The sequence below is a fragment of the Monodon monoceros genome, unplaced genomic scaffold (assembly GCF_005190385.1).
Source record: "Monodon monoceros isolate NGI ecotype Baffin Bay Population unplaced genomic scaffold, NGI_Narwhal_1 Super_Scaffold_15, whole genome shotgun sequence".
Classification (NCBI taxonomy): domain Eukaryota; kingdom Metazoa; phylum Chordata; class Mammalia; order Artiodactyla; family Monodontidae; genus Monodon; species Monodon monoceros.
The window spans coordinates 39,353,147-39,372,765 of NW_021703771.1; the positions used below are offsets into that span (position 1 = coordinate 39,353,147).

At 44.0% G+C, this 19,619-nt stretch overlaps 2 protein-coding genes and 1 long non-coding RNA gene across 3 annotated transcripts in view; 2 read left to right on the forward strand and 1 right to left on the reverse strand.

The window, feature by feature from the left end:
- Positions 1 to 15,907, forward strand: part of LOC114895991 — a 41,317-nt gene extending 25,410 nt beyond the window's left edge. Inside the window, exon 3 of the long non-coding RNA XR_003793694.1 lies at positions 15,783 to 15,907. This is a non-coding gene — a long non-coding RNA (uncharacterized LOC114895991). The remainder of the gene's footprint in view (positions 1 to 15,782) is intronic.
- PPIL6 (peptidylprolyl isomerase like 6) overlaps positions 1 to 16,092 on the reverse strand; it is a 34,235-nt gene extending 18,143 nt beyond the window's left edge. The window contains exons 1-5 of the mRNA XM_029223740.1: positions 15,971 to 16,092; positions 12,804 to 12,899; positions 9,485 to 9,673; positions 6,129 to 6,191; positions 5,877 to 6,024 (exon numbers count right to left, since the gene is read on the reverse strand). Coding sequence (XP_029079573.1) covers positions 5,877 to 6,024; positions 6,129 to 6,191; positions 9,485 to 9,673; positions 12,804 to 12,899; positions 15,971 to 16,072 — 598 coding nt within the window. The 5' untranslated portion in view covers positions 16,073 to 16,092. The remainder of the gene's footprint in view (positions 1 to 5,876; positions 6,025 to 6,128; positions 6,192 to 9,484; positions 9,674 to 12,803; positions 12,900 to 15,970) is intronic.
- Positions 16,093 to 16,223: 131 nt separating this feature from the next.
- On the forward strand, positions 16,224 to 19,527 carry SMPD2 (sphingomyelin phosphodiesterase 2). Its single transcript, XM_029223738.1, has 10 exons — positions 16,224 to 16,718; positions 16,925 to 17,021; positions 17,137 to 17,213; positions 17,571 to 17,664; positions 17,813 to 17,902; positions 18,148 to 18,230; positions 18,356 to 18,488; positions 18,584 to 18,688; positions 18,869 to 19,022; positions 19,124 to 19,527. The coding sequence occupies exons 1-10, from the start codon at positions 16,669 to 16,671 to the stop codon at positions 19,510 to 19,512; spliced, it is 1,272 nt and encodes a 423-aa protein (XP_029079571.1). The 5' UTR covers positions 16,224 to 16,668; the 3' UTR covers positions 19,513 to 19,527.
- The last annotated feature ends 92 nt before the right edge of the window (positions 19,528 to 19,619 follow it).

Sequence of the window (19,619 nt, forward strand, 5' to 3'; positions counted from 1 at the left end):
TGACATATGAAGATGAATACTACATAAAGTGAAAAATAATAAGGTTAGAAAACAGTATTGGTGATATCTTATTTTAGAGAAACTGAGGAAAAAACAGTTGATTTACATACAAGATACTTGGAGTAAATCTACATTTTCCTCCTTATCAGCCTCAGAATGTTCCAGATTATAGAAAAATAATGAAGCATTATTAATTTAAGCCCCTGCATATTTCATCAAGTTCAAGCAAATCGCCTTCCACGCTAAGCCAATTAATTCTAAATTGCTGCCCGATTGCTCCCCAAGGGATATCTCCTAAAAAGCCTCCAAAATTTAATTTTGTGCTGCTCATCAGGCACCTAGTCTGTGTAAAGCCAAAGGACTGACCTGAATAGAAAGCAAAGATGCAGACCAAAATGCTTTAGATCTTACTTCAGTTGTAACAGTGTAACATCTTTGGTGAGAAATAAGCTGTTTTTCTTTCATTCTGTTTTCAAATTCCCACCTTTAGTATGTTTCTTAAAAGCACTGTATTTTCTACATACACCTTTTTTTTAGGTGAGCATTTAAAATTATCTTTCGGTTAAAAAAATGTTATCCTACTTTTTTCTTAATTTTTGAATTTTTTTTTAATACAGCAGTTTCTTATTAGTTATCTATTTTATACATATTAGTGCATATATATCAATCCCAATCTCCCAATTCATCCCACCACAACCCCCGCCTCCCCGCTTTCCCCTCCTTGGTGTCGATACATTTGTTCTCTACATCCGTGTCTCTATTTCTGCCTTGCAAACTGTTCATCTGTACCATTTTTCTAGATTCTATGGCTTAATGTACGATATTTCTTTTTCGCTTTCTGACGTCACTCTGTATGACAGTCTCTAGGTCCATCCGTGTCTCCACAAATGACCAAATTTCGTTCCTTTTTATGGCTGAGTAATATTCCATTGTATATATGCACCACATCTTTATCCATTCATCTGTCGATGGGCATTTAGGTTGCTTCCATGACCTGGCTGTTGTAAATAGTGCTGCAATGAACACTGGGGTGCAGGTGTCTTTTTGAATTATGGTTTTCTCTGGGTATATGCCCAGTAGTGGATTGCTGGGTCATATGGTAATTCTATTTTTAGTTTTTTAAGGAATCTCCATACTGTTCTCCATAGTAGCTGTATCAATTTACATTTCCCACCAACAGTGCAAGAGGGTTCCCTTTTCTCCACACCCTCTCCAGCGTTTGTTGTTTGTAGATCTTCTGATGATTCCCATTCTAACCAGTGTGAGGTGATACCTCATTGCAGTTTTGATTTGCATTTCTCTAATAATTAGTGATGTTGAGCAGCTTTTCATGTGCCTCTTGGCCATCTGTATGTCCTCTTTGGAGAAATGTCTATTTAGGTATTCTGCCCATTTTTTGACTGGGTTGTTTTTTTTAATATTGAGCTGCATGAGCTGTTTATATATTTTGGAGATTAATTCTTTGTCCGTTGATTCATTTGCAAATATTTTCTCCCATTCTGAGGGTTGTCTTTTCGTCTTGTTTATGGTTTCCTTTGCTGTGCAGAAGCTTTGAAGTTTCATTAGGTCCCACTTGTTTATTTTTGTTTTTATTTCCATTACTCTAGGAGGTGGATCAAAAAAGATCTTGCTGTGATTTATGTCAAAGAGTGTTCTTCCTATGTTTTCCTCTAAGAGTTTTGTAGTGTCCGGTCTTACATTTCAGTCTGTAATCCATTTGGAGTTTATTTTTGTGTATGGTGTTCTAATTTCATTCTTTTACATGTAGGTGTCCAGTTTTCCCAGCACCACTTATTGAAGAAGCTGTCTTTTCTCCATTGTATATCCTTGCCTCTTTTGTCATAGATTAGTTGACCATAGATGTGTGGGTTTATCTCTGGGCTTTCTATCCTGTTCCATTGATCTATATTTCTGTTTTTGTGCCAGTACCATATTGTCTTGATTACTGTAGCTTTGTAGTATAGTCTGAAGTCAGGGAGTCTGATCCCTCCAGCTCCGTTTTTTTCCCTCAAGATTGCTTTGGCTATTTGGGGTCTTTTGTGTTTCCATACAAATTTTAAGATTTTTTGTTCTAGTTCTGTAAAAAATGCCATTGGTAATTTGACAGGGATTGCATTGAATATGTAGATTGCTTTGTGTAGTATAGTCATTTTCACAATATTGATTCTTCCAATCCTAGAGCATGGTATATCTCTCCATCTGTTTGTGTCATCTTTGATTTCTTTCATTACTGTCTTATAGTTTTCTGAGTACAGGTCTTTTACCTCCTTAAGTAGGTTTATTCCTTGGTATTTTATTCTTTTTGTTGCAATGGTGAATGGGATTGTTTCCTCAATTTCTCCTTCTGATCTTTCATTGTTAGTGTAAAAGAATGCAAGAGATTTCTGTGCATTAATTTTGTATCCTGCAAATTTACCAAATTCACTGAATAGCTCTAGTAGTTTTCTGGTGGCATCTTTAGGATTCTCTATGTATAGTATAATGTCATCTGCAAACAGTGACAGTTTTACTTCTTCTTTTCCAATTTGTATTCCTTTTATTTCTTTTTCTTCTCTGATTGCCGTAGGTGGACTTCCAAAATTATGTTGAATAATAGTGGTGAGAGTGGACATCCTTGTCTTGTTCCTGATCTTAGAGGAAATGCTTTCAGTTTTTCACCATTGAGAATGATGTTTGCTGTGGGTTTGTCGTATATGGCCTTTATTACGTTGAGGTAGGTTCCCTCTATGCCCACTTTCTGGAGAGTTTTTATCATAAATGTGTGCTGAATTTTGACAAAAGCTTTTTCTGCATCTATTGAGATGATCATATGGTTTTTATTCTTCAATTTGTTAATATGGTGTATTACATTGATTGATTTGCATATATTGAAGAATCCTTGCATCCCTGAGATAAATCCCACTTTATCATGGTGTATGATCCTTTTAATGTGTTGTTGGATTCTGTTTGCTAGTATTTTGCTGAGGAGTTTTGCATCTGTATTTATCAGTGATATTATTCTGTAATTTTCTTTTTTTGTAGTATCTTTGTCTGGTTTTGGTATCAGGGTGATGGTGGCCTTGTAGAATGAGTTTGGGTTCCTTCCTCTGCAGTTTTTTGGAAAAGTTTGAGAAGGATGGGTGTTAGCTCTTCTCTAAATGTTTGATAGAATTCACCTGTGATGCCATCTGGTCCTGGACTTTTGTTTTTTGGAAGATTTTTAATCACAGGTTCAATTTAATTACTTGTGATTGGTCTGTTCGTATTTTCTATTTCTTCCTGGTTCAGTCTTGGAAGGGTATACTTTTCTAAGAATTTGTCCATTCCTTCCAGGTTGTCCATTCTATTGGCATAGAGTTGCTTGTAGTAGTCTCTTATGATGCTTTGTATTTCTGTGGTGTCCATTGTAACTTCTCCTTTTTCATTTCTAATTTTACTGATTTGAGTCCTCTCCCTCTTTTTCTTGATGAGTCTGGCTAAAGGTGTATCTATTTTGTTTATCTTCTCAACCAGCTTTTAGTTTTATTGATCTTTGCTATTGTTTTCTTTGTTTCTATTTTTTTCTGCTCTGATCTTTATGATTTCTTTCCTTCTACTAACTTTGGCTTTTGTTTGTTGTTCTTTCTCTAGTTCCTTTAGGTGTAGGGTTAGATTGTTTATTTGAGATTTTTCTTGTTTCTTGAGGTAGGATTGCATTGCTATAAACTTCTGTCTTAGAACTGCTTTTGCTGCATCCCATAGGTTTTGGATCATCACGTTTTCATTGTCATTTGTCTCTAGGTATTTTTTGATTTCCTCTTTGATTTCTTCAGTGATCTCTTGGTTATTTAGTAATGTATTGTTTAGCCTCCATGTGTTTGTGTTTTTTACATTTTTTTCCCTGAAACTGATTTCTAATCTCATAGCGTTGTGGTTGGAAAAGATGCTTGATATGATTTTAATTTTCTCAAATTTACTGAGGCTTGATTTGTGACCCAAGGTGTGATCTATCCTACAGAATGTTCCGTGTGCACTTGAGAAGAAAGTGTAATGTGCTGTTTTCGGATGGAATGTCCTATAAATATCAATTAAATCTATCTGGTGTATTTTGTCATTTAAAGCTTGTGTTTCCTTATTAATTTTCTGTCTGGATGATCTGTCCATTGGTGTAAGTCAGGTATTAAAGTCCCCCACTATTATTGTTTTACTGTTGATTTCCTCTTTTAAAGCTGTTAGCATTTGCCTTATATATTGAGGTGCTCCTATGTTGGGTGCATATATATTTATAATTGTTGTATCTTCTTGGATTGATCCCTTGATCATTATGTAGTGTCCTTCCTTGTCTCTTGTAACGTTCTTTATTTTAAAGTGTATTTTATCTGATATGAGTATTGCTACTCCAGCTTTCTTTTGATTTCCATTTGCATGGAATATCTTTTTCCATCCCCTCACTTTCAATCTGTATATGTCCCTAGGTCTGAAGTGGGTCTCTTGTAGACAGCGTATATACAGGTCTTGTTTTTGTATCCATTCAGCAAGCCTGTGTCTTTTGGTTGGAGCATTTAATCCATTCACATTTAAGGTAATTATCAATATGTATGTTCCTGTTACTGTTTTCTTAATTGTTTTGGGTTTGTTTTTGTAGGTCCTTTTCTTCTCTTGTGTTTCCTACTTAGAGAAGTTCATTTAGCATTTGTTGTAGAGCTGGTTTGGTGGTGCTGAATTCTCTTAACTTTTGCTTGTCTGTAAAGCTTTTGATTTCTCCATCAAATCTGAATGAGATCTTTGCCAGTGTAGAGTAATCTTGTTGTAGGTTCTTCCCTTTCATCACTTTAAATATATCATGCCACTCCCTTCTGGTTCGTAGAGTTTCTGCTGAGAAATCAGCTGTTAACCTTATGGGAGTTCCCTTGTATGTTGTCGTTTTTCCCTTGTTGCTTTTAATAATTTTTCTTTGTCTTTAACTTTTGTCAGTTTGATTACTATGTGTCTCGGCATGTTTCTCCTTGGGTTTATTCTACCTGGGACTCTCTGTACTTCCTGGACTTGGGTGGCTATTTTCTTTCCCATGTTAGTGAAGTTTTCGACTATAATCTCTTCACATATTTTCTCAGGTCCTTTCTCTCTCTCTTCTCCTTCTGGGACCCCCTATAATGTGAATGTTGTTGCATTTAATGTTGTCCCAGAGGTCTCTTGGTCTTCATTTCTTTTCATTCTTTTTTCTTCATTCTGTTTCACGGCAGTGAATTCCAGCATTCTGTCTTGCAGGTCACTTACCCGTTCTTCTGCCTCAGTTATTCTGCTACTGATTCCTTCTAGTGTATTTTTCATTTCAGTTACTGTATTGTTCATCTCTGTTTGTTTGTTCTTTAATTCTTCTAGGTCAGGTCTTTGTTAAACATTTCTTTCACCTTCTCGATCTTTGCCTCCATTCTTTTTCTGAGGTCCTGGATCATCTTAACTATCATTATTCTGCATTCTTTTTCTGGAAGGTCGCCTATCTCCACTTCATTTAGTTGTTTTTCTGGGGTTTTATCTTGTTTCTTCATCTGGTACATAGTCCTCTGCCTTTTCATTTTGTCTATCTTTCTGTGAATGTGGTTTTCGTTCCACAGGCTGCAGGATTGTAGTTCTTCTTGCTTCTGCTCTATCCTACTTGCTTGTATTACTTTTTAATCTGCAATATTCCTGGTAACACACTTTAGATTTGTTTATTTTAATAATCAGGGAATTTTTTTAAAAAAGTATGAATATCTTAATTCATCATTTGGCCATATAAAACATCCTTTAAATATATATGTAACATCTAATATTAAATATATCTAATTCTATATGAATTTCACAAAGGCAGATAAACAAAAGTTTGGACATTTTGATTTAATGTTGCAACTAAGTTGTATTTAAGCTTTTAAACTCACCTCCTCCTTGTATCCAACCATTCCGTACCACTCGATGAAAAATGGAACCTGTGTAATGTAGCCTGATGCCACTTCGGGAAAACCCTGCTTTTCCTGTGCACAGGATCTGAAAATTTTTACATGTTTTGGGACATGTATCACAATACAGCTAAAAATAAAGAGAAAAGGTTTCATAGATTAAAAACTTAACACTTTGACAGAGATTCTCACTCCCCCCAACTTATTAAAAAACAACAACCAAAAACTTCTTACCTCAAAAATCAATCTTCCAATTGGATAAAAATCAATAGAAATGTCCAAGAACACAAAGTCATGCTATTAAAATTAGAGAGAAGAAGGTAATGCAGGTCAGTGTTTTAGCAGAAAGTTTTAGAAATGACCAAAAATATAATAGAATAATGTTTTCAGTGATAAGATGATTGACAGCATTAACAGTAGATAATGTAACAGTAAAATTAAAAGGATGACTTAAGGATGTTTGTTTCATTATACCAAAATTTTACTACCTAAATAACATGCTTTTTAAAACCCTTAAGTGGTAAAGCTCTGAATCACATTAACCTATCACACAAGACTGACAGCACATGGCCTATATATCCACTGCATCACAAACTGGGTGTGGAAAGGAACACTGGTCATTCCCTCTGGAAAAAGCAGCAGACTGGGAATTCTTTTCTTTCCTGAGTAATTCTGGGAAAAGATCCAACATGAGCCCATGGATTTGGTTACTGTGTGTTCTGGATTTTCAGAGACTGCACAGATTAGCTGAGCAGAGCCAGGCCATAGTCTTTCTGAGCAGGAAAATAAGGCCACTATATGAATAGGAGGTACCATACCAGGGGTAGGAAAGAGAGGATGATGTGCTTTTGAGTTATTTCATTCGTGACCTCATACTCCCAGATACCTCCAGCTCTTGTTTTCAATTGACATACTTTCTGGTAGAGACAACTAACATTTGTGAGCCCTTGTCTAGCCCTACAAAGAGGCATCCAAAGTGAAAACACTGTTGTCCATCACAGCAGCATTCATTTAGGGAGCAGAACACATCTAATGAAATACATTTCAACTCTTAGGCACCATTCTCATATATAAAAATGCTGCCTGATTTAACAAGTACATAATTTGCCCTGCCCTATTTCTTAAGAATCTAGGAGGCATAAATGAAATCACTTTTAGTTGTATCACTATCATTATTTTATGTCGCTCTAAGCTTTTTTTAAATTAAAAGACTGAAATAGTATTGTAATGTCTGGCATCCAGGAATGAAGTATTACATCCATACTTATTAAAAATTAATTGTGCCTCTAAGCTTCTGTACTACAAGTTCTTAATTATAAAAGAATATTATAACTTTAGAATAAGAGGCATAATATAGTAAACTTCATAGGTTTAGGAGGAAAAAGGACATATTGCAAGTCATAATTGATTTCTGAAGTGAGTGAGTCCATTCAGACATCATTAAACTTCCCTGGGCATCAATATATTATCTTTATGTGGTTGTTAAGAGTAGATAATTCTAAAAATTCTAATGAAAAGAGAGTAAGTGAGTGTGACACAAGATAATGTCACCTAGCAGCCAAACCTAATTGTCTGCTATATCGTTCCAAACCAGAAGTAAACAAGTCCTTGGGTTTTACTCAGCACAAAAAATCTAGCCTCTGTGCAAAAAATCCAAGGATTTTCTCCGGAATCTGGGTCCTCTCTCCTTACTGCCACTAATTAATTCAGGCTGTCATTATTTCTAGCTCACACTACTATAGCAGATTTCCAAATGGCCGCCCTGCCACCAAGCTTTCCCCACTGTACCGTTTGGTCACAGCCCTAAAATTTTTTCCGAAACACCAAAGAAGATGTTGTCATACTCTTGATGAAAAGTTCTGTTGGCTTGCTTCCTTCTGGATGAAATCTAACTAACTGGTTAAGAGTGGACAGTAAGTTCAACCTTTCTCTAGTGGATCTGGTTTTGGGGTTTGTTTGTTGTTTGTTTTTTTTAAACATCTAATCACCTTTCCTATTTGAGAAACTCCTCACAAGGTTGCACCAGCCTCTGGAGAACCTCCTCTCTTTCCCCGCTATGTGTGAGCCAGGGTGTGGGGATATAACCTGGGCTCAACTAGTCAGGTGCTCCTGCCCGGGGCCTTAGATGTCTAGGAAGTGACGAAGACCCAAGGAGAGCTGAGAAGTTATGCTCGGTGAAGGCAGCATTAGGGCCATTGGGCACCCATGGCAGCATCCTGGCTGCACATTCCTGGGGCGTGACTCTGGCCATGTTTTCCTGCTGCCAGGTCTCCCTTGGTTCCTGCCTGCTTTCCAAAGCTGGTTCTCCAGCTTTCCTGTCAATTGTGAGGTTACCAACATCCTTTTTTTTTTTTTTTTTGCAGTATGTGGGCCTCTCACTGTTGTGGCCTCTCCCGTTGCGGAGCACAGGCTCTGGACGTGCAGGCTCAGCGGCCATGGCTCACGGGCCCAGCCGCTCCGCGGCATGTGGGATCTTCCCGGACTGGGGCACGAACCCGTGTCCCCTGCATCGGCAGGCGGACTCTCAACCACTGAGCCACCAGGGAAGACCCCCCAACATCCTTTTAATACATACTTTTCCTCCTCAAGTTAGTGAGAACAGCTTGGTACTGTTGGCACCAAGAATCCTGACTGATTCGCATTTTCCCAGTGTCGTTTCCCACTAATTCTGGCCTCCCTGCTGTTCCCTGCCATTCCCAGAGTACACCATGTACTTCTAGACTCCTGACCCTTTGGGAATGAACTGCTATGAATGTTAACTTCCTCCCCACACCCTAGAGTTTCAAGCATTTTCCAAGTGCATTGTTTATTCAACAAAATATTCACTGAGCACCTCCAATGTTTCAGATTCTGTTCAAGTCAGTGGTTGAACAAGGGTGAACGAGACAAGGTCTTTGCCTTTGCACAACTCAGATCCTAGCACTGGGTCTTTATGTAGGCACAGGCCACCATGGGCGTGAAATAATTTTCAGCATGTGGTAGCTGTTGGCTACAAGGTTTCTGAGCAAAATTACATACTTTTACCTCTATTGCCATTCCACCCTGATGGCTATCTCTTGCTCTCTGGACCTCATGCTTCCTAGCTGTCCTCTGCCATTGGAAACCTCCCCAGTGCCATAGCTTGTCTAGTCCTGCTCTTGACAACTATGTGTCATGCTTTAAAACATCACCTTCTCAAACTTGCCATTCTCTAGTGCAGTAGCTGTCACTTAGGTGTTAGTATTAATTAAAATATTTCATGCTAAAGGTGAATGAAGGATAGGCTTGACCTTCTCTGAGGGGGAAGGTCTTAATATTTTTAAATAGATGACAATTAATGCATATAAGCTTCTAGCGGGGAGTAGAAATGTTTGAACAGGGATGATCTTCTCCTGATGCCATCTGCCTGCTGTGAGGTAGGCTTGCTTTACACACCACCAAGCCAAACCCTGCCATGAATCCTTTGCAACTGGATCATAAGGTCACTGAGAACTTAACCTAGTCTCTTACTCTTTTATATTCCCTTTGCTAGGTTATCAGTAATTAATGGTCAATCAATGTAAATGCTCAAAGATTCCGCTATTTTCCTTTAAAAAATTAGTGCAACTTGCCTTCGTGTCTCTTAAGAATTTGGCAGAATAATCCATAGTAAGTGCTTCATAAAGTGCAGGAGGCTTAAAATCAACTATATCCCACACTTTGTGGGCCCATTTCTGAAGATCAAGTGCGTCACCCAGGAGCTGATCGTTAATAAAACACATCACATAGGAAGAATATTCCCAGACTTCATTCTTAAGTTCCTGTAAAGGAAAAGGACCAAAAAAATGTAGTGGGGGGTGGGGGTAGGGATGGGGGGGAACTTAGCTAAACCCATAAGCTGAAGCTTGAATCAACCCTAGGACTGAATCTTTAAAATATATTTTTTGCCGTCTTTCAGAATTTTGCTCTCAAAGGGAATTTAAGAACATTTTCAAGACTCTGACGGTGTTGAAATCAAAGAATGACCTAACAGTGATCTTTAAAATGGTACGATCTTAGAAAATAGATGGTAATCTGGTAATAAAAGTCTGTGTGCATAGCATACTTGTTATATTAATTTGAAAACAAAATGCAATCTTTTAGCTTCATTTCTGAAGCACATTTTACTGTAGGCATAGTTGGTTAGGGGTCCTAAATAAGACATGGTTTTCAATGGGAAGGATGGAAAGAATGCTTTTTTGATGGAGGGAAATCAGACCAGGTGAGGAAATGCCTCCTGAGGGCCAGCAGCAGTTTGCGGGGCACACCAGGGGCCGTGAGGAAGAGAGCTCACCTTCCATAACAATTTTCTTTTTTTTAACTCAAGTAATTTATTTATTTATTTTTTGGCTGCGCAGCATGTGGGATCTTAGTTCCCTGACCAGGGATCAAACCTGTACCCCCTGCAGTGGAAGTGCAGAGTCTTAACCACTGGACCACCAGGGAAGTCCCTCCTTAACACTTTTAAGCCCTAAGCCCCTAAGAATGAAGTGCATTGGTGTTTTTATCCATACAGCACTGCCAGCCAACCTCCTAAACCTCAGTGTGTGGCCACTGAATAATGTGGCCTCTGAGTAGATCTGGTTTATTATTACCCGGTGCCAGTCCTGGCAAAGCCATGCATCATCTGGGACAGCTGTTCTCCAATTTTAGTGGGCAGTCAGAATTACAGTTTCCTGAGCCCCACCCCAAGTTTCTGATTCTGGGGTGGGGCCTGAGAATCTGCATTTCTAACAACATCCCATGGGACGCTGCTGCTGCGGCTGGTCTGGAGACCGCACTTGGAGAAACGCCGGTTTGGGGAACGGTTTGCCTTCAGCTGCCAGTGTGCTCCATTCCCCGCTCTTCTCTCAGGAGGAGTTCGCTTCAGATTCCTCACTTCCTAAACTTGTTCACACTGAACTGTCAGTCGCTGAGCCTATGGGTCAGTACTCCCTGGAATGTTGAAACTCATCAGGGTTCTCACATTTTACAGGACACAACACTTTAAAAAGGGGAGGGAAAGTTTAATTGTGGATATTTTAGCTAGCCTGGTAGGAGAAATGCAGTAGCAGGTACACTTTATTCGGAGGCTGAAAATTACGTGCCTTGTCTGGGTGTCTTCTATACATGAGGAGCCCTCATCGCCTGCCTCAAGATAGCAGGCTGGACCCGATGTTTTCTAGGGCTTTCCAGCACTAAGATGTATGATGTTGCCTTTTTTTGGAGGGGGAAAAAGGGCCTTCCCAAAGGCTCTGAAGCCATCCCTCATGGTTGGCATTACATTATACTGAAGCACTGAGGCCAGTGCAAACTAACCTCAAATGTGCTAAGAAGCACTACGTATAACATAAGACAATGCTTATGTGAAAGGAGAACAAAAAGCTGGCCTGAAGAGGAAGAAGAGGTTAAGGTGGCAAGTATCCAGGAGATGAGGGAGGGGGAGGGAAGAAAGGAAAGACAGGAGTTAAGGATATGTGGGAAGAAGCAGCATTGATGACCTAGGAAGCCTCATTCAGGCCCCATGAGAAAAGCAGAAGGAAGAGAACACAAAACAGCTCAAGGTTAGCAACTCAGGCTGACAAGGGTCAGAAACTGCAGAATGGAATCCACACCAGTGTTTCAGAGTATGGTGGGAATACAGAAGAGGAATGGGTGCAAACCACGAAGCATGAAATCATGGCTCTCCTGTAGGTGGAGAGCACGATACGATAGGCAGTTTAGGAAGTTTGGTGATAAAAATGAAGAAAAACATATTGTTTTACGTTAGGGTGCCCAACTGTCTGGATTTGCCTAGGACCATCCCAGCTTTAGCATTGAAATTCGTGCATTCCAGCAAACCCCTCAGATCCAGGCAAACCAGGACCACTGGTCACCCTAGTTGTTGTAATGATTAGAGTTAATATTTATAGAAGTCATTAGAATAGTGCCTGGCATATAATAAGCACCATAGGTAAGTGTTTGTTATGGTTCTGTTTGAATTATGTAATGAAAATGTACTGTGGCTGTGAAAATGGTATGAGACTTAACATATGGCATTCCTGACTCAGTCTTGCACCGTTCATGTGACTGAGCAGACAGTGAAGTAAAGCAGCACCATCTGCATGGTAAATCACAGGACGTCCTTGTGCAATCTAGCACAGGACAATCAAAACTGCTCTGGTCAGGGGAAATGGGATCTCCTCAGCCACTGAGAGATGCGGTTGGGCAGGGAAGCCAGGACTGGGACTCTCCACAGGACTAGGCCAAGGGTGACAAGCAGGAGGCGTACCCATTCTAGTCTGCCCCCCAACGTGAGCTGTATCTGAGCCAGGATGCCACATGTTCCAGGCAGCACTACCAGTTAATCAGGGATGGCACCCAAGAGGAAACCAATCTGCCATCCCTGGATAAGCTCTGCCAGCCTTAGGGTCTGGAGTTCTCCAAGGGTACTGTTAGGGGGGAGAATGCAGAGAAGGAAGCTTCCATTAGGACACGGCTACCCTGTGGGAAGTTGGCGCCTACCATCAGAGCTCCCCTAGGCAACCCTACATGCTCCCCTGCTATATCTATGCTGGACACCACTGAAACCTTCCAGAGTTAGGGCCAAAAAGAGTGCCAGGCCACAGTAACCTGAGTGCCCGGGTGTCACAGGAAGTATGAGTAAGTGATATGCCGGGAAAGAGGGGTAGCCATCGGCAGGAGTAAATAACAGCACTGAGAGTTTAAAACTTACCTTTATCACATGCTTTCCAAAAGAAAATTCTGTAAATGTTTGACTCTTTCTTAAAATCAGCTTGGTAAAATGACTGAAATAATTTAGGAAAAGTACATAATTTAGAGAAATAAAATCTAGTTGTATCAAAGTTACTGCTTCAGTTTTTCCAAACCAATGCATATGTAAATAAATCAGGCAAAACTTGGCTCATTTCCCACACCCCAAATATCCTTTACCCTTTTTTTCTCCTGTAGATATTGATCCCATGCAAATTCTTGAACAGGAACTATTATAGGGTCTTCAAATTTGGATGGATAATTACTCTTCAGACTCTAGGTTTCAAAACAGAATAATTATTTTAGAGTAAGTTCTCTTTTAAAGTAGAAATCATTCCCCCCAGTTTTTATGGGGTCTTCAGGAAGTTTTATGCAACATACACCCAAGCCACAGTCTGGCTTAGATACCCCTTGCCAGCTCCCAGAGGCCCCTGTGCTTACCTCCAGTAAGTCCCTCCCCAGGCCATACTAATTGGTCTCTCATCTGAAGAGAATAAGCTCTTTGAGGGTAAAGACTATGTCTTAGTTTCCCACTGGCCTCAATATTTGGTACATAGTGGACCATCCACACATAGCAACTGCATAAACAAATGTACAAGTGAGTTTATGCCAATAGTTTTGTGACTTGCCATGTTCTTTTAGGACCAGTTTTTCCCTAAATTAAACTCTTACTAAACCTCAGTGGATCTATGGATACTTTTTTTTTTTTTTTTTTTTTTTTTTGCGGTACGCGGGCCTCTCATTGTTGTGGCCTCTCCCGTTGCGGAGCACAGGCTCAGGACGCGCAGGCTCAGCGGCCATGGCTCACGGGCCCAGCCGCTCCGCGGCATGTGGGATCCTCCCGGACCGGGGCACGAACCCATGTCCCCTGCATCGGCAGGCGGACTCTCAACCACTGCACCACCAGGGAAGCCCCTCTATGGATACTTTTAACTAAAATAAATGTTATTGCTTTAATTCACTGACATATGGAGAATGACCAAAAGGATATTGTTGTGGTTATACCCCTTGGGAAAAAGAGAAGTAAATATTAAATGTGTTTTGGTCTAGACATTGAGCATGTATTGACTTAATGTATTTTGTTTTGTCTGTATGAATCAGAGAAAATTCTTACTGGTTAGCAACATCTGCCAAAAAAAAAAAGTTTTGGTTCCTGTTATGTTACACTTTGCCTCCTCCTAAAGCAAGGGAAGGCAGTTGAGGCAGTAACAGTGAGGCATCACCTTTCTGAGCAAGTCTGAGAAGTAAATGGACCAACAAGGGAAAAGTGTCATCTGGCCACTTCTGTTGTGGTCTAAGGGGACACTGACTTGGCGTGCTTCATCCAGGGTGGACAGTCCAAGGGGGAGAAAGCCAGGATGTGAGTGTACCCTGCCTTGGGACCAGGGGTAGCAGAAGAGGGCAACAGCAATCTGGCCATTTCCTTCTTAGTCTGCTATACCCAACCAACAGCTGATGTGTCCTTTTTCTCAATTCCAGCGTCTGTGCTCTGTCTGAGGCAGTCGTGCAGGATGACTGCTGTTTCTGAGGGACCATCTGGAATAACTAATAAGCCCAATAGTTTTCAAATTAAGCATACTTAATCATGCTTTCTTCATAATTTGTTCCAGAAGGGACTACATTATGTAATACTCTTTATAAATCTAAATCTTTCAGTTAATTAGGCATCAGGGATTGCTCACAAGTGATCATGTTGGAAATATATTCAAGGATCCTTTATTAACATAGAACTAACTGAATTTACATTCATATATTTTCATATTCAAATAGAGCTACGGTAGGCAAAACTTAAGAAAGTGAAAATTAACATTATTAATATAATAAAGACGTTGTTTGCTTGACTTAGTGTCCTCTGCAACAGGGGTTGGCAAACTGTGGCCAGCAGGCCAAAGCTGGACCACTGCCTGTTTTGGTAAGACTTGAGAACTAAGAATAATTTTTAGATTTTTAAACAGTTGAAAAAGAATCACAAGAAGAATCATTTCATGTCCTGTGAAATTATACACAAGTCCAATTTCAGTGTCCATAATAAAAGTTTTATTGGAAAACCACCATTCATTTACATACTGTCTGTGGCTGCTTTTGCACAAGGACAGAGTTGAATAGTCATGGCTGAGAACCTATGGTTCCAAAGGCCTAGTAATTTTATATGTGGACTTTACAGAAAAAAAATATGCCAACGTCTTCTCTACAGTGTGGAGAAAACATGTGCCTTCAGAAAAGGAGCTAAGAAAAACAAGAGAAAAAAAATCCCTCACACTTATTAAATACAATTTGAGCCATATAACTTTGCTGATCCTATCAGCCCAGCTAACACAGTCCATAATTTCTACTTCTTTTAATGATCCATGTATCATTTTCACAGACTTCTTATCACTTGTTCTCTTCATCTTGATGTTAACTTTACCTATTTCACAAATTAGTCACTATTTCCTGACTTGATTTAAATTCAGACTGTAACTCTGTGGACTTGGAGCAGGTAAGAAGTTAGGAATTTCTTAAGATTGATTCTATTTGGGAACATTTTGTTTCAAGTATCCAGCTGGGTACTGTGGGAGATACAGACATGAATAAGGCATTGTCCTGGAGTCTAGTGGGGTTTTGAAGGAGAGAAGCTTGGCATAATCTTACAACAGCATTTCTGGAGCAAACCCCAAAGAAGTGCTGAATTTTACATTTCAACATTTTATACACTTCTACATTTCTCCTGCATTCGGGTTGTAGGAATGCTGCGGCATTACTGACCTGGCCTAATTCTTCCAGTTACTTAAAGTGTTTTTCATTTTACATTGTTCTGCATGTTTACAAAGAAATGTCTGTAGTCTCCAAAGCACTTGTGGGTCATTTGTTAAGAAATCCCATAGGCACCTAATTCAATTGGAATGCAGTGACTGCTATAGAAACGTTAAAGAAAAACAACAAAAACCCTCCCCGAATGAATAGTTTTCAAAAATCAGTTGGGAAAGGAGTTTGTAAAAAAATCAGCTAGTTATATGGTAACATTTTTTTCACAAAGTTTTAAAATCTATAATTTCAGTTAAAAACGTGGGAAGGCCCGCGTGCCGCAAAAAAAAAAAAAAAAAAATTAACGTGGGATAAAATGTGTGTTATTCCCAAAAAGGTTCTGAACGATTCCTTCGCTCGGATCTCTCTTTAAAGGTAGCCCTTCTCGAAGTGTAACTCCCGCCTGGACCGGCCCTCGCCCTCTGCACGCAGATATCCATCCAGAGACAGCCCATCCCGGCCGGGACATCCCCTCCCTGAACCTCGACCCCCGCCACTAGGAGGCGCACGACTCGGAAGCGGGACGGGCCTTCCCGCCCTTGTGGTTGTTTCTTCGCGGTTACCTCAGCGGCGCTCTTCGCAATTTGAAAGCTGGAGCTTTTGAAGAGCCCCACCACCTTCACCTGCAGCGGCTGCTCGTGCGGCGTCTGCAAGCTGTTCGCCATGGCTGCGCGCAGGGACTCCTCGGGTCACAAACATAGCGCGTCGCCAGGGCAACCGCGCGGCCCCGCCCCCGCCGCTCGCCGGAAGGAGGGGGCCGGGGGCGGGGCGGTCGGCGAAGGTCCGGCCTTTCCTCAACTTTGTACCTGTTGCTGTTGAGGCGGTCGAGAGGCTGGAGAGGGCGCGTGGGCGGCCGCCATCAGCGACGAGCTTCGGAGAAAAGGAACAGGGACCCCACGCCTAGCGTGCGTCAGCGTGGTTCGCCGCCGCCGCCCCCCCCCATCCACGGACCTCCTCTGGGACCCCAAGCCCAGGGTCCTCCAGCGCGGTAGTCGCCTCCAGTCAGCGCCTGATTTCACCGCAGATCGCCTTTCCGGGTTGCCGCGCAGCCAGGTTGGGGCCAGCCGGCCGGTTGCCCGGGTAACGCGGGAGTCAGTCCCCGGGCGCCGGCACTTCGGGGCCGCGGCCTTCCCGGGAGAGCGGGAGCAGGGCGACCACCTGTGCGCGGTTCCCCGCGGGGAAGGCCGCCCGCCCGCCTCTGTCCCCAACGCGGCCGTCGCTGCGGAGGCCGAGCCGTCCCGCGCCGCCGAGCGTCCCTGCCATGAAGCCCAACTTCTCCCTGCGACTGAGGGTCTTTAACCTCAACTGCTGGTGAGTGCGCCCGCCGACCCGGGTCTGGGCCGCCGTCCCCCTCGCCAGAGGCAGGAGGCCTTTCTCACAGCCAGCCCACGGCGCTCCCCTGCCCTACACCCTCGGGGTGCGGGGCAACCCCTACCTCCGGGGCCCGCACCTGGCCCCAGCTCCGTTGCTGCCCCGAGCGCCCCAGCCGTCACCTCCCCTGCGCTTTTCGTCCTCAGGGGCATTCCCTACCTGAGCAAGCACCGGGCCGACCGCGTTAAGCGCCTGGGAGACTTTCTGAACAGGGAGAGCTTCGACCTAGCTCTCCTGGAGGAGGTGGGGCCGCGCGGAGCTGGTGTGGAAGCCCGGCGGGAGTGGGGGCGGCTGGGGCGCGGGCGGGGGCTCCCGCCCTGGGGGAAGGACCGGCAGGTATCGTCACCCCTCCCCTCAGGTGTGGAGCGAGCAGGACTTCCAGTACCTGAGGCAGAAGCTGCTCCCCACCTACCCAGCAGCACACTACTTCAGGAGGTGAGAAGCCCACTGGCCCCGAAGCCTGATCTCAGAGCTGGAGGCCCTTGGCCCTGCCAGCCAGCCCTTCCCCGTGCTTCCTGCGCCCGCCTCCCTCTGCCCCAGCGTCCTCTCTTCTGAGTGTGGGAGCAGGAGAAGGTGGAATGAGGAAGATCTAGCTCTTCAGCTCATCAGATTTATCATCAGGCCATCCTGTCAGCCCACGTAAACGCCGTCTCTTTGAGCTTTGATCTGGGGTGGTACCAGCAGCAGAGGGAGAAAAAGTAGCTGATAAGAGCTGGGAGACAAGGGAGGGGAAGGGGGCTGGGTATTGCTCTCCCTGCTTTTGTGGCTCTTGACTAGGACTTGGCTTTTCAGTGGCATCATTGGCAGTGGTCTCTGTGTCTTCTCCAAACACCCAATCCAGGAATTCACCCAGCACGTCTTCACCCTCAATGGCTACCCCTACATGGTGAGCCTGTCCTCTGACCTCTTCCACCTCCCTTCCCCACCCCGCCGCCCCCTAACACATGGTAAAGGAGGTGGCCTTCCTAGGGCTGCAGGGGATGGGCAGAAAGAGGGTAGCAGTGCCCTGAGTTCCCGCCCCCTCCTGCCTACAGATCCACCACGGTGACTGGTTCTGTGGGAAGGCCGTGGGGCTGCTGGTGCTCCGTCTGGGTGGATTGGTGCTCAACGCCTACGTGACCCATGTGAGTGAGGGCGGCAGTGCTTAAGGCTGGGACAGGCGGCCTGGTCCTGGGAGGGAGAAGATGGGACTCCTCCTTTAGCCAGGCTGCCTTGGGGTGAGGCGTGGCAGCAGGATCTCCTAAGGCCAGTAGGCAAGGTTCACACATATTTTACCAAGCAGCGTGCCAGGTGACAGATGCAAGCTTGATTTACTCCTGCCCTTGGGACCCTCAGTCTCATCTGCAATTATCTCTTCTATCTTGTTCAGCTCCATGCCGAGTACAATCGACAGAAGGACATCTACCTAGCACATCGTGTGGCCCAAGCTTGGGAACTGGCCCAGTTCATCCAGTGTGTGAGCCTGGGCTTGACAGGGGAAGTGGGATGGGGTCCAGGAACTGAGGGTGGCTAAGGCCCCACTTTTAGGGCAGAGCTGGTGAGGGAAGAATTCTGCCTTACCATCTTGGTTCCCCCAGCCACACGTCCAAGAAAGCTGATGTGGTTCTATTGTGTGGGGACCTCAACTTGCACCCAAAGGACCTGGGCTGCCGCCTGCTGAAGGAGTGGACGGGACTGCAGGATGCCTATCTGGAGACTCGGGACTTCAAGGTGAGGACCTGCCTGATTATTTCCCCACCTACACCCTCAGCCTCTCTCCCTCCTCCTTCCCCCTACATCCTCATTCAAGCCCACTATTCACCTAGGGTCCTGAAGAAGGCTGTACGATGGTACCGCAGAACTGCTACGTCAACCGGCAGGAGCTAGAGCAGTTCCCCTTGGGTATCCGCATCGACTACGTGCTTTATAAGGTCAGGCGTCTCCCTGCAACGTGCCTTCAGCCTCTGTCTCTCTTCATGGCATATCAGCCTATGCTGATTCTTTGTCTAACTAGTCTAGTCTTTATCAGTGGCGGCTGGAGAATGGGATAGCCAGGAACTGGTTCTCTGGGAAAGGCGCTCTCAGAAATTTCTCTCTGGCTCTTTTTCTAGGCGGTGTCTGGGCTATACATCTCCTGTAAGACTCTCAGAACTACTACAGGCCACGAGCCTCACAGCGGCAGCCCCCTCTCCGATCATGAGGCGCTGATGGCTACTCTGTGTGTGAGACACAGCCCCCCCCAGCACAACCCCAGCCCTACCCATGGTGAGTCAGCCCCATCCTTTTCCTTGGCCCTTCCCCATGGGGCAGCCCCATCCCTCCCTCAGACCCTCACTCTCCCTCCCCACTGTCCCGCTTTGTTCTAGGACCAGCAGAGAGGTCTCCGCTGATCAGTGTGCTAAGGGAGGCCTGGACAGAACTGGACCAGGGCATGGCTCAAGGTCGCTGGTGGGCCACCATCGCTGGCTACGTGATTGGTCTAGGGCTTCTTCTCCTGGCGTTGCTGTGTGCCCTGGCGGCTAGAGGAGAGATCATGGAAGTTGCTGTACTGCTCTGGACCCCCAGTGTAGGACTGGTGCTGGCGGCGGGTGCATTCTATCTCTTCCACGTGCAGGAGGCCAAGGGCTTGTGTCGGGCCCGAGCCGAGCTCCAGCATGTGCTGGGAAGGGCAAGGGAGGCCCAGGACCTGGGCCCAGAGTCCCAGCCAGCCGGGCTCCTGGGGCAGCAGGAGGGAGACAGAGCAGAGGAACAATAAAGCTTAACACTTTGGTGGCGCTGCCTTTTCCCTTGTAGAGGCAGTGATTGGGGCCAAGGGTCGGTGTGATTGTCACAGTGCAGACCTTCAGGCTCCTACACAGCTGC

Excerpts from the sequence above, each read along its gene's own strand:
- SMPD2 (XM_029223738.1), top strand. The coding sequence starts at position 16,669 with ATGAAGCCCAACTTCTCCCTGCGACTGAGGGTCTTTAACCTCAACTGC. Across the intron at positions 17,214-17,570 it reads GCAGCACACTACTTCAGGAG|TGGCATCATTGGCAGTGGTC; the intron begins GTGAGAAGCCCA and ends TTGGCTTTTCAG. Across the intron at positions 18,489-18,583 it reads TGGAGACTCGGGACTTCAAG|GGTCCTGAAGAAGGCTGTAC; the intron begins GTGAGGACCTGC and ends CTATTCACCTAG.